Source organism: Amblyomma americanum, chromosome 1, assembly GCF_052857255.1.
Source record: "Amblyomma americanum isolate KBUSLIRL-KWMA chromosome 1, ASM5285725v1, whole genome shotgun sequence".
Taxonomy (NCBI): Eukaryota; Metazoa; Arthropoda; class Arachnida; order Ixodida; family Ixodidae; genus Amblyomma; species Amblyomma americanum.
Window position 1 is genome coordinate 118133609 of NC_135497.1, and position 13472 is coordinate 118147080.

Sequence of the window (13472 nt, forward strand, 5' to 3'; positions counted from 1 at the left end):
ACGGTAGTTCCGCCAAAAAGAATGCGACGCTCGCGCGTAATATGGATCAGACTGCGGGCGACGCACACGCATTGCGTCAGCAGTAATGAAAGGTTGGTTTCGGCGATGACGCCATCGTCCTGAAATGATTCGCTCTCAACCGTAATGAAGGCGCTGGTTCGAGGTGGCAATGTGACGGTGTCCGTAGAAACTCGAAGCGTCTGGCTTGGTCGTGGTGTATCGCTGAGGGCGACAGCATTCTCAGTCGAAAATGTGACATTGTTAACGCGTAGGTCAATAATCGCCCCATATTCAGGCAAAAATTCGACACCTAAGATGAGGTCGCGCGAACAGTTATTCAGAACAAGAGAGCAGATGATATATGTGGGCCCCCGGATTTGAATTCGGACGGTGCACATGCCGAGAGGTGCAATCAGATGACCGCCCGCAGTGCGAACGTGCGCCAGCCCATGGCGTGAGAACTATTTCGAGAATGGTGGCGAGCAGGCTGCTTAGTATCGAATGATCACCACCAGTATATAATAACGTTCGAACGTGGCGAAGATCCAGTATCACACGTATGTCTAAGGAAAGCCGCTCGCGAGTTGGAGGCTCCGGAGGGGATGATCCGGCACAGGCGTTGTTGTCTGCAGGCTTTGGCACCAGGAATTCGTCGGCGGGGTGTGTGCTTTGTAATGCCGTCAGTGCGTTGAAGAGATAGGAGAGCGCGGACGTCGTAATCGTCGAGGCGCCGTCATGTCTCAGCTTCGATGTGTCGAAGCGAAAGGGTACTGCGGACCAAGAAACCGTCGACGCGTCGTTGTGTCGAGGAAGCGTCGCTGTGTCGGTGTGAACGGTGACCGCGGACTTCAGAACCGTCGAGGCGTCGGCATGTCGTCTCCGCGTCCATAGGGGTCCCTCGCACAAAGATGTCCAGCGAGCCCACCCCCTAAGGTCACTGGCGGCAGTTTTCCCGCCGTGGGCTCGATGACCGGCCTTGCCCCGCCCTGGAAAAAGTCGCGGTAGATGGTGAAGGACGACCCCTGGGGATGGCGATCGAGCCAGCTGACGACGAGTCTGAAGCCAACGTTGGTCTTAAGGAAATCCGCGACAGCCCGGGGACGCTCGCCATAGCGGGGTCGAGGAGAATCGGCGGAAACCCGGCGAGGCCTAGACAGCGGTAGGGGCAGTGCCGATACAGGTGGCCTGGTACACCGCAATGAACGCACAGGAGGCATCGGTCGGATGTGCGCCACACGTCGGATTTGCGGGCGGATGGTCGGGGAGCTTCCACGTACTGCAACACGGGTGCAGGCGGCCCCGGCACTTCAGCAGGAGCCCGAACGAAGGACGCCAAAGCCGGCGCAGGGCACCCCAGGGCTTCGGCATATGTGAGACGACAGTCAGGCGAGACAGGAAGAGGCGATGGACGAGTCTCCTCGGCAGGAAAGGACGGTCAGAGCGCTTGCTGTACCTCATCGCGGATAAAGATCGCTATGGAGCTTGAAGATATTGGAAGGGCCCTGTACAGCTCGCGGAGTTCGTTGCGCAGAATCGAAAGTATGAGATCGCGTAGCAGGGAGGCGTCGGACATGGAATGGTAACTCGCTGCAAACGAAGGCGGCGGACACGGGTCGGTCGCACGCGGAGACTCTGTGCTCAAGAACCCTTTTGCTCGTGGAAGACTCAGTGAGAAACTCGGCGACAGTCTTCGGAGGGCTGCAGACAAGGCCATCAAAAAGTTGCTCCTTGATGCCACGCATGACATGGAGTACCTTTTTGGCCTCGGACATTACAAGGTCCGCGAGCCTGAAGAGGCGCGTCATGTCCTCTACATACGCTGCAACGTCTTTATTTGGAGACTGAACGCAAGATTGCAGAGCGCGTTATGCCCGTACGCGACGATCCGAGCTGCCGTATGTTTCTAGGAGACGATTCCAGAACCCTCTCCAGGAGGATAACTTGTCTTCACGGTCTTCAAACCAGGTCCGAGCACCGTCGTCTAGACTGAAGTAGGCGTTTCTGCGGTGGGCGGCGTCATTCCAGTGGTTGAACACGGCAACTCGCTCGTAGGACTGCAACCAGACTTCCATGCCCTCTGAGAGGTCGCCGTGGAAGGACTTCGGGATGCGGGGGTTCTGGAGTGTGAAGTATGGTGTGGGCGCCCAAGCCATTGGGGTGGTCGCGCCAGTCATTGGGGTCGTCGTACCAGGCATTGAGAAGGTGCCAAGTGCACCAAGGACATAGCGGATGGGTGGGTCTCGAGTGGTAAGCCTCGTATCCGGCGGCGAGCACGGTGTACGGGCGTCTGGATGGGTATAGGACCGAAGCGCCCGCTAGCCGTTGGGGTACGGAACATGAGATCGATCCCACCTGCACCAGATTTGTCACGGTGTTGGTGACAAGACAGGGACCCAGCTACAGAGGGCTCGGCAGCAAGTCCCGTCCAGAGATCCTCCATGTTCTACGCAAGAAACCGTATTTTGCACGATGACCCCCCAGATACTTTGAGCCTTTATTGTGTGCCTGAGTGTGCATGTGTGTGCTCGTGTATGTGTTTTTTTAAGAGGGGAGGAATACCAGGTGGCGCTGAGGCAAAAAGACATTGACGCTGGTGGCGCGCGGAGTGAAGGATGTTGAAGATCGCCGTTTCTCCCATCGAAGGACGTGCTGCCAAGTCCTCTTTTGCCGGGTCCCTGTCTTGTCACCAAAACCGTGGAGGAAAAGGTTCTAAATACACGTAGAACTGCTGTTAACTTGTGTCCCATCTATTTCCCACCACGATGACAAGAGATTGGGGCCTCCACTCTGGCTCCAATGCATCAAGCCTTCCAAAACCCCCCGGCCCAACAGGCGCCTTAGGCCCTTCCCAGGCCCTCATCCGACCCTGCGGCTCCGCCCTCCTGGCGCCAACGGGAACCCCTGCACTGCAGGCACCCCGCTCTCCCAGCGTCTATGGCCCTCACAGCACCCCCGGCCCTTCCTGAACCCCTGCTGGCGTACACGGCGCTCCTGGCGGCCCCGGCCCGCCCGGCACCACCTGCGCCCCTGGCTCTTCCACAGGCCTTGGCCTTCCTTGCGCCTCCGGCCCAATCAGCACTCCCAGCCCTCCAGGCGGCACTGACTCTCCCTGCGGCCCCGACCCGCCCTGAAGCCCTGCCCCCCCCCCCAGCGGCATCGGCCCTCTCGGCGGCCCTGGCCCCTCCGGCGACCTCATCCCCGCCGGCACCCCCGGCCCGTCTGGAGGTCTCGGCTATCCCGGCGTTCCGGGCCTCATTACGGCCTCAGCCCTCCCAGCGGCCCCAGCCCTCCCGGCGCCCCCGGTCCTCCCGCCGCCACAGGTCGTCCCGGCAAGCCCGGCCCTCGAGACGCCCCTGACTCCCCCGGCAGCCCCGACCCTCCGAATGCCCCTGGCCCTCCCAGTGGTCTCGGCCCTCCCGACAGGGTCAGCTCTCCGAGCGGCCCCGGTCCTCTCGGTGCCCCAGCCCTCCCAGCAGCCTCGGCCGTCCCGGTGCCTTCACCCCTCCTGGAGATCTCCGTCCTCCCTGCCCCTCCCCCCACGTCCGGACCTCCCAGTGGCCCCGAGCCTCTCGACATGCCTGGCCCCTCCGGCGCTCTTGGCTCTCTCGGCGGCACCGACGCTCCCGGCACATCCAGCCCACCTGGCGGCGTCGGCAATCCCGGTGTCCTCGGCCCACTCAGCACGCACAGCCCTCCAGGCAGCCCATACTCTCCAAGCGACTTCGGCTCTCCCGGCGACCCCAGCCCACCCGGCGGCATTGGCAATCCCGGCATCTCCGGCCCGCCCAGCACGCCCGGCCCTTCATCCGGCCCTGCCTCTCCCGGCGCCCCCGGCAATCAAGACGGCCTCGCCCTACCCAGCGGCCCCGGCCCTCCCGGCGCCCCCGGCCCTCACGACGGCCTCGCCCTTCCCAGCGGCCTCGGCCCTTCCAGCTGCCGCGGCCCTACCGGCGCCAGCGGACCTCCTGGCGCCCCCGGTCCTCCGGGTGCCCTCCAGAGCCCTCCGGGCACGCCAGGCCATCCGGGCGCTCCTGGCCCTCCTACATGCCTCGGTCCCCTCACTACTCTCGGCCCTCCAGGAATCCCGGATTCTCCAGTTGGCCCGTACTCTCCCGGCCTCAGCCCTCGCAGCGCCCCTGGCCTTCTCGGCGCCCCCAGCCCTCACGACTGCCTCGGCCTTCCCAACGGCACTGGCCCTCCCGGTGCCAAAGGCCATCCCGGTGCCCCAGGCCCTCCCGGCACGCCAGGCCCTCCCGGTGCCCCCACCCGTACCGGCACAACCTGTTCTCCTTGTCACTCCCTGTCCTCCCTGTCACGCCCGGCCTTCCAGGCGGCCCTGACACTCCCGTAGGACTCTGCCCTCCCGGCGACCCCACCCCTCACGGCGCCTTCGGCCCTTCCAGTGGCCGCGGCCCTCCTGGCGCCACCGGTCCTCCTGGCGCGCCCGGTCTTCCCGGTGCACCCAGCCCTCGGGACACGCCAGGCCTTCCGGGCGCTCTTGGCCCTCCTAGAGGCCTCGGTCCCCTCGCTACGCTCGGCCCTTCAGGAGGCCCGAATTCTCCAGGTGGCCCACACTCCCTCGGCGGCCTCGGCAATCCCGGTGACCCCGGCCCTCCCGGCATGCCCGGCCCTCCAGGCACTCCTGTCACTCCTAGCGGACTCGGCCCACGCTTCACGCCCGGCCCTCCAGGCGGCCCGGACTCTCCCAGTGGTCGCGGCTTTCCCAGCACCCCTCGCCTTCCTGCCGACCTCATCTCTTTCGGCGCCCCTCGCCCTCACGACGGTCCCGGCCCTCCCGGCACCCCCGGCATTCCCTAAGACCCCGGCTCTCCCAGCAGCCGCGGTGCTCCCGGAGTCGCCGCCGAAGTCGCCGGTGCGCAGAAGCCGGTAACCCAGAAGGCTGCCAGAAAGGGTGGCCTATAATTAATAAAAGCACAGTAGATCGGCCAGAATGGATGTCGCAAGATTGGCAGCGCACGGCGCTACTACAGTTAGAGCATTCCGATCGAATGACCAGATGTAGTCGCTTTAAACGTGCCTCGCAGCTGTTTAGGCTGACTTTTCTTTGCGCTGTCGTCACAAACACTTAAAGACGTGAATCTCATCCCGCACTTCTACTGGTGCGTTTCTTTTGCAGCCAATATTGACACATTCACGAGAGCGCTATCGGCGGCTACTGAGAATAAGGCCTCTTATGATCATATGTTGTCGTCGCGCCGCCAGAGCAGAAGAACCCTGGGCCTGGTAACAACCTTACGGGGAAAATAAAGGCACGGGGGTGGTATTTTACTGGTCAAGGGTTTCTGACTGGCAGGCTGAGCGGTCTGCAAAGCAGACTGTCAGGACAAAGTGGATGGGGGAGGGGGGGGGGGGGACTGGCCCTGCGGGCATTGCCATAGGAGCAGTCGTTCTGCGTGCACGCGCTCGAGCACAGTCTGCAACCTTTCGACTTGCACTTTCCAGGGACCTTGTTAATGGGTGCACTGGACCCCATAAACCTTCTGGTTTTGAGGTAAAGCCCGTCCTGCTCAAGGGCTGAAGGGCGTCAACAGTAATGACGACTGCTGTTTCACTTGACGCTCATTCACACAGTTAAGGATCGCAGTACGCTGGTTGGCGCACCATACAGCTGCAGCACACTGAAAATGCCACGCACATAAATATGTTGAGAATATTCTTCTAACCACAGGAGCGCTTTCACTGCGATAAATATAGCTGCATGACTGTGTTCTGAACAGATCAACTATCCCATCGACTTGGCCATGAGGGATCGTGTTGTCACAGGAATCATGGGTGGTTCGTTCCGTGGCTTCAAAGGGGCGCTCGTTAGCGGTCGGCATGGGAAAATTTGTAGCAAATCAGTATGCGCACAAAGCATTGCTGTTGAAACTAAGGCCACTGAAACGCAGCAACGAGAAGACCACATATATCTGCAATGAACGGATTGGCAAAATCTGTCAGCTGCTTTACCATGGCGCCTGCCATTTTGGGGCTGGATATATGCTACAACGCTAGAGACTAGAGACGACCAAGTGGACGACATGTGTGTTCTCTGTAAAACCCACGCCAAATTTCACAGTTTACAAAAGAGGTTAATACTGTCACTGCTTGCACATTTTATGAACTAGCGTGTTTCACTGCAACAACTACGTAACCATGTATCCACCCTGGGGGATTAGGGCAGCTTTTCTTAGAAAGAAAAGCTTGCCAGTTTAGCTTACAGGGCGACTGAAGATGTGTGAAACTGGGAGCGAAATGAAGTGGGGTGTTTTTGTGCTAGTATTTCAATTCGTGACATAATCGACTAATGAAGGCGTATTTAGGTCTCTCCGATGTGCACAGCATGACCAGGGGCTGCATTGATGCCGTGTGCTACGGCACCATTACATTTACAGCGAAGAAAAGGTTGCCTGTAGGAAAAACCCAAGAAGCGTTGTTTGGCGGCGTCGGACGACGAGCGGCAGTATGTGCGCGAAGACGGCAAGAATTTTAAATTTCCGCAACTGTGAAGTCTTGAAGTTTTTGTGCACTTCTCCGGCGAAGCGAGGAGTAGCCTGAAGATCGTTACTGTTTTAATCATTCATTACGTCAACATTTTACACAACCGCGCAAAAGTTGCTGTTTAAATAAACACTGCTCGCCACCGATGAGAACGTCATATCGCCAAGGAAGATGTCTGAACCAACTCTTCTACAGAGTACTGTCCTTCTGTAGCCATCGGCTAGTCTGCACTGATGTTTCAGCATAGAGTGGATTGATGTCATTTTTGGAGTTGTCTTAACATCTCTGTCTTCAGCTTGGATTTCTTGCCTCACTCTTTAGCAACAGTCAAGTGTTTTTCTTTTTTGACAGTGCACGGTCAGTGGCTTCAGCAAGACACATAAAATATCGCAGAACGAAACAACCAAATTGTAAATGCCAAATGACAATTTCATTTTTTCTTTTTCCGCCTTGGAAGTGAACCTTATAGTCAATCATTCTCCTCTCCTTATTCCATTGACAGTTCCATCAGGTAAACTGAAACGCATTCTATGAAGCATCCAGGGGTAAACTGATGCGCATGTTCTGAAGCATTTAGACATACACAATTTCCATCTTAAAATTTAGATTAACAATTCAATTGGCCACACGGATTGCAAACAGCAGCGCATGGGGGCCAAGCGACTGTCTGCAGACAAGCCTGACAAGGTATTCGGTGACCATGGCATAGCCGCTAGTTATAGCAGATGGGAGGTGTTACAAGAGTTCGCAGAGAAACAGTTTATGGATGAAGAAATAATGTTTTCGCAAACGACAGAACTGGAAGTCGACGTGGACGGCCTCCAACGGTGAGACCTAAAATGAAATAAATATCATAATCTGCGCTCACCCTGGCATTGTGCAGGATGTGAGGACCTCGAAAAGGTGCATTGTGGCGACCACAGGTTGGTAATGTCTCGAATGAGCCTAGGCTTCGCAGCGAAATGAACAACCTAGAGAGGTGGAAGCTCATCAGCTTGTTAGCGGCAAGGGGCAAAGAAAAATTCAGTTTCTCGCTGCAGATCACCAAGCATCTGCACAGGGGCGATCCGCTTTTCTGCACATCCGCGAATATACGGCAATATTTTTGAGAACGGGTAAGTAAAAATCCGCCATTCACATTGCCTATGCTGCGCAATTGGTTAATACTACGTAATGATTCCAATCTGTTTTTTTTTTGCTGATACTTTCTCTTGTCTTTTTTTGTTCACCAAGCGTAAATGGCACGAAAATTCTCACATGCACTTGTGGAGAAGTTACCTTTTGGGTAGCATTCCGAGGTGCTTTTTAGGCAAAATGGCCGTTTCAACCAGTCTCCCGAAATATATTTTCCGCCCGACTTTTTTATGTCCTTACAACTATCTGTGCGCAAAAGAATGCTCTGCCAGTGCGTGTCACCTTTAATTATCATGCACATGAAATATTTCAAATCAAAATAGAAGCTTCCACACCAGCCGGAAGGAGCAACCGGAAATGGCTGCGCTGCACTCTTACGCATGCGTAGAGCACAAAATCGCGCGAAGACGAATGTCTGGTCTGCAGAACAGATATTCGGCTCCCACAGCTATTACTACGGAGTGCGCAGTAGAAGAAGATGGCAGGAAGGTTTGACAGGATACCGGACAACTCCCCCTGGAGACTCAAGATGTGATTAAGAAACGCCAAAGCATTAAAGCCCCTTAGACCAAGAACAGAACAGAACTGGCAGCATAATCTAAAGGAAGAAGGCAGCCTAAAACCCAAAACAAAAACTAGGCACAGGCACAAATCAGCTGTTACCGTTAAAACACAAAGCGCAACGTTGTAATCAATATGGATTAGATAATAAATTTAACCGAAGAGTTCTACACAGACACAGATCTATACAAAAGTCAATGTAATCAGGAAGTCCAGGCCGCCTACGCAGAGGGCATGGTTACTCTCAAACATGCGCATATAGTATAGCATATGGCGAGTCACAGGATGGGAAGTATTGTTTCCTTTATGTCTATGTCGTGCTTGTTTCATTGGCCCTGCACCTCTTCATGACGCCTCACTGACTGTCCCACAAAAAGGTATTAACGGAAGTATAGGCCGGGCAATTCCAAACAGATGGCGCACTGCCTGCGATGCGCGCTTTGCTTCTAGCGGGTGTTCGCTTAGCTGTGGCGTAGGGTGCCTCGATGCCGGCTCGCATCGAAGCACATCTTCTTCTACGAACCCAAAAACTCATGAAGCTTCTAAAAGTTGATTTTCTATTAAAATCAAGATTGTGTTAAAGGGGATGTGATGGGAGTAAAACTACGCGAAATATTTTTCCATGCTTTCAGACGTTTACACGAAAATAGGGTGTGGTTTGCTCTGAGCTCGTCCCCGCATGCTTAGCATGGAGGTTACCTGTTTCGTGAGTTTGAAGCTTTTGTGTAAGGCGTACGTAACGTGCACGTTGGAAGCTCTTCGAGCCTAACACGGGTGCTCGGTAGGGTTACATAAAGGCACAAACTTTATGTTTATTTCTTTCCTCCTGGCCTCGTAATTTCCACTTGCAATTGTGTCTCTGTCCCTTCACTTCTGCCGGCCGCCCTCGAGTGCTTAAGGTATTAGACAGCTATGTCGGGGCTGGCAACATCTTTTTCTTCCCTTTGTTCCTCTTTTGTAAAAGCGAGATTTAATACTTTTGGTACAAATTCGAAAATGTACGACAAATATAGGCATGGAACGCAGGGCAAAATGAAAACCAGTAATACCTCCACGGAGTCAATTTTTTGTACATTTAACGCACACCGCTGACTGCATACCGATAAAGAAAGTCTTCGTTAGAGTAATCTCGTTTAGTAGCTCGTTAATTAAGCTTTCCATTGCGTGCTTACTCTCAAAGACGAGGAAAGCTATTTCGACCTTGTTTGTAACACGTTTTCACTGTGCCACCAAGAAACTGCGAACGAACGTTATTATGGAAGAATCATGACACCCAAGCAAGCGAAGCTGCGTTGACAGCTCACGCGTGTATATCGACGCAAGCTGCGGCCAACTCTACGCCCACGTGTTCGGACTCTGGAGCGGCTTACCATCAGCATAATTGTCTACCTTGGTAGGTGATATGCCACCGATGGGCACAAGGTTGTGACAAGGCCCGTTGAAGTTAGGCTGAGCTCGGGTTGCTAGGTCGGCGTAAAACGGCTCTTCGAAAATCTATCCCAGGATTTTGTTCCTGGGCACAAGAGAAAGAGAAGAAAAAGTAAACAGAAAATGTAAAGTAAATTCATTGCCACCACCTCCTATTTCAGTCAGTGCGTCCGTTTTCGACATCCGCATACTCATACGTAATATTTTTTTTGCGAGGTCAGACAGTAAAAACGCCGCTATGCTTTGCCGCCAAGCTATGTTGCGAGAGCATGAAGTTTGACAAGCACCCCATCTTTGCTTTGCGTCGCGTTTGGAAGCCCCGTGTTATTACTACACTTTATTGCTCCCATCCAACAATGAGGAACCATGGCAGCTGAAATAGAGCTGCCTATTCTGTTCGTAGAGTTCTCGACACATCTCGGTGCGCCAGCCGCAAGAAAGCCGCAGAGGGAGACATCGCAGCTGGATGAGCGAAAGGGCCGGGAAACGAATGCCGAGCAACTGCGTAACACGCATATACAGAGCGCAACGTTCAAAACGAAATTGATATCGTGATTTTCTGCGCATGCACGTGTTATCGGGTGTGAGCGATCTCAAACAGCGCCCAGTCGAACTTCGCTCAACGGACAGAAGGCGCGCAAGACAAAGGACCGCGGGGAGGGGGGTCAAGGTGCTGACCAACACGGTTACGAGTGTGACGTTTCAGCGTCTGCAAAGAAGCAGAAACGCCTTTGGTCCTTGAAGCCAAGCTCGCCATTCTGGATCTTAGTGGCATGTTCCCCACCAAACCATGGGCAAAACTTCGATCGCCTATTGAATGAAAATGGCGCACAAATAGGCGGCCTTGACGTAAATTTTACTCACCGCTCAACGATTCTTCTCGGGGTCATGGGTGGCAAAGTCTTTCTCAGAGGGCATGAGCGAGTTTTTTTTTTACTTTTTCCGCAATCAGCGTTTTCCAGCTGCGTATCATTTACTCGAGAAGAGTGTCACGGGCCAGATGCTGCCAACAGCAGATTCCGGGGGTCAGCTGTTGTGAGAGTTTGGTCAGCGCGGCCGCCGCAAGCGTTTAAGATCCATATTTTTCGCGGGAAAGATAGACGTCTGGTACAAGTATTGTCACACGCGATTTTCTTCTGACCTGGGTTAAACGTGGTCATGATTTGTGAGGGCTCTCGTCTCTCCCGGAAAAAAATTCTGTACGTCACCTCGTGTCCGGGCTGACACGACGGTCCATCGTTTCCGAAAAGTCGTATGCGCGAGCTCTCCACTGGTCGCGGCCTACTTCTGTACGCCGCCCCGTGTAATCGCTGGCACGACGGTCCATCGTCCTCACAAAGTAGGGTCCATGAGTTCTGCATTTATGAAGGCCCACTTCTGTATGCTGCCCTCTTTCCTCACTCATACGATTGCCCATTGTTTCGACACTGTCGGCTACGGGAGCATTGCACTCGTCGCGGCCCACTTCTACACGCTTTCCTCTCTTCTGGCTCGTGCGACAATCCATAACTTCCCTAAAGTTCAAGTGAAGCTAGAAATGAATACTATAGGGCATAATGCAGGTAACGTATGAATGCAGCCACTCACATTGTGAATATCGTGAACTGTTACTTCGTTTCGGTTTCGGTTACTCCTTGCGTGGCGCTATAGTGTGGTATATATATATATATATATATATATATATATATATATATATATATATATATATATATATATATATATATATATATATATATATATATATATATATATATATATATAATCCTTTGTTTTGCTAATAAAATTGCTTCGGGTGGGTCGGAATGCTGTCGCCTGCTCCTTCGGCCAATTGGATCACTTGTACGCGAAGGACTCGCAAACCGAGGAAAGTGGAGCCATATAGATGCGCGGTCAAGCAAACGTCTCATGAAGATTGCTGCAGATACTATCGTCTATTTCTAGTTCTTTATTGAATCATAAGTTATTAACAATCGTTAACCCAGGATGCGTTATTTTCAAAGCTACCTGTCGCCATTGCAGGCACAGGTTGAGCTGGGTACCGAAGCAGTGCTCTTCCAATGAACTTCAGTCTAGTCCACTTACAACGAACGTGACGGTCACGCGTATTGCGTTCGTTGTATAAGTGGGCTTGCCCTAGTACTGCAAAAAACATACAGTTGGACAAATGTGGCCCTTATTTCTTTATGAAGCCCAGTTGAACAACGTTTGTTTCCGGGAGACAGACTCAATCAAGCCACTTTCTATGTTCTCCAGCTTTTACGAGAGCGATTGAAGCGTTGGCGGAAACTTTTTACGGTAGGTCGACACGCTCGTCTTGGTCCCTCTGCGACGTTCTAAGGATGTCGAAATGAAGGTACTGCTTCTCATGTAAGCCAGCCGTCTGTACGCTTATTGCACACGGCGGTAGCGCAGAAGGCGGATTCTCTTTTGCGAAGGCGATGCATGACACGTGTCCGGATGAGCCAGGAGGACCTCGTGAATTTATGTAACTTGTTTAAAAACGTCTCAGATCGCTGGTTTGTCACCGGCTGTTCGCAGTAGCTTCGATTTCAATGCTGCCCCTGTGTCGGGCTTAGCGCGCTTCTGCTTTAAGTTTAAGACGCTTTGTGCAGCCGGCACACACGAATGCACCGATTGTGCCTTTTAGCCTGTCTGGGCACGCTAAGTTTTAATCGCGCTTTTTTACTCTTTTTTTCTTTGGGGGGGGGGGGGGACGACACTTTATTGAGCTTTATTGAGTGGAGGGATCACGTGAACTGGGAGACGACCTCCGGACTGACGCAAAGCGCGCGTTTTTTTTTTTTGACAGCAGGGGAAGTTTACAGCTTCTTTTTGATCGCTCTAACTGAGTGGGGCGGCCATGGTTGTTTTATCTGACACGCAGTTTTATAGCCGTAATGCATATTTTGACGGTAGTTCCACCGTGGATCGTAATAAGCGAGCGTTTGTTATAACTGCGGCCGTTATAAGTGCGGTTGACTGTAATTCCGCTCTCACCGCACGAAGCCGTCATCACATTTTACCGCTGCCAAAATTAGGAAACGGTAAACCAGGACACTAGATCAGATCTTGCTTAACTTTTGCCCGATATATACCTGGTACATTTATAAGCGATCAAAACGGGGTGTCATAGTATTTTCTTCACATCTTTACACGTATACCTTCTTAGGGGGTGTTCAAGTTACTGCATTAATGAAACAATTTCAGCTTCAGGCTCGAGACTGTGAAGTGGTCCAGCTTCCGCCCAAGCCTTTTATGAAAACATCTTTCATCATCGCCACCATCAGCCTGACCACGCCCACTGCAGGACCGCTGGGAGCACCTGCCGTCGCAGGGCAGTGGCGCATCGCTTGACCTCTGCAATACTGCGCCAGGAGGGGTGTGGGGACTCCCAGGGATCTGTGAATGCAGAGTAGAGAATGATCTGCATACAACTGAATTAGCCCATTGCGCTATCGGGTCATATCCTTAAGGCGAAGCTTAAGCGTTCCCTGCAATTTTTGCTCTTTGAATGTTGCTGAAATCTAAGCTTACACATTTCTTACACGATTGCCCAAATATGTTCTTTGTATTGGAGCGTATTCTAGCCATGTAGATTATAGGTCCAAATATTTTGTGGAACTTTTTCTTCTATGAGGAAATAAAGCTTCCATTGATTGACGGATTGAGAGAGTATCATGCGCTGTCGCGCCTGATACTTCACCGCCAACTTGAACGTGATATGAAGGAGGGCTGGACTGTACCAACACATGCCCCGCACTGCCAAACTACTCGCAGCCCATGATGTGACTGGGCGCGAGTGAAACCTAGTGCGTAATCTTGCGCTTTAAAACCACTTGAGTGACACT

General features: G+C 53.1%; 1 protein-coding gene across 1 annotated transcript in view; it reads left to right on the forward strand.

Moving 5' to 3' along the window:
• Positions 1-2070: 2070 nt before the first annotated feature.
• LOC144113335 (uncharacterized) overlaps positions 2071-13472 on the forward strand; it is a 45196-nt gene continuing 33794 nt past the window's right edge. Inside the window, exons 1-4 of the mRNA XM_077646352.1 lie at positions 2071-2209; positions 2948-3217; positions 3321-3923; positions 3998-4807. Coding sequence (XP_077502478.1) covers positions 2071-2209; positions 2948-3217; positions 3321-3923; positions 3998-4807 — 1822 coding nt within the window. The remainder of the gene's footprint in view (positions 2210-2947; positions 3218-3320; positions 3924-3997; positions 4808-13472) is intronic.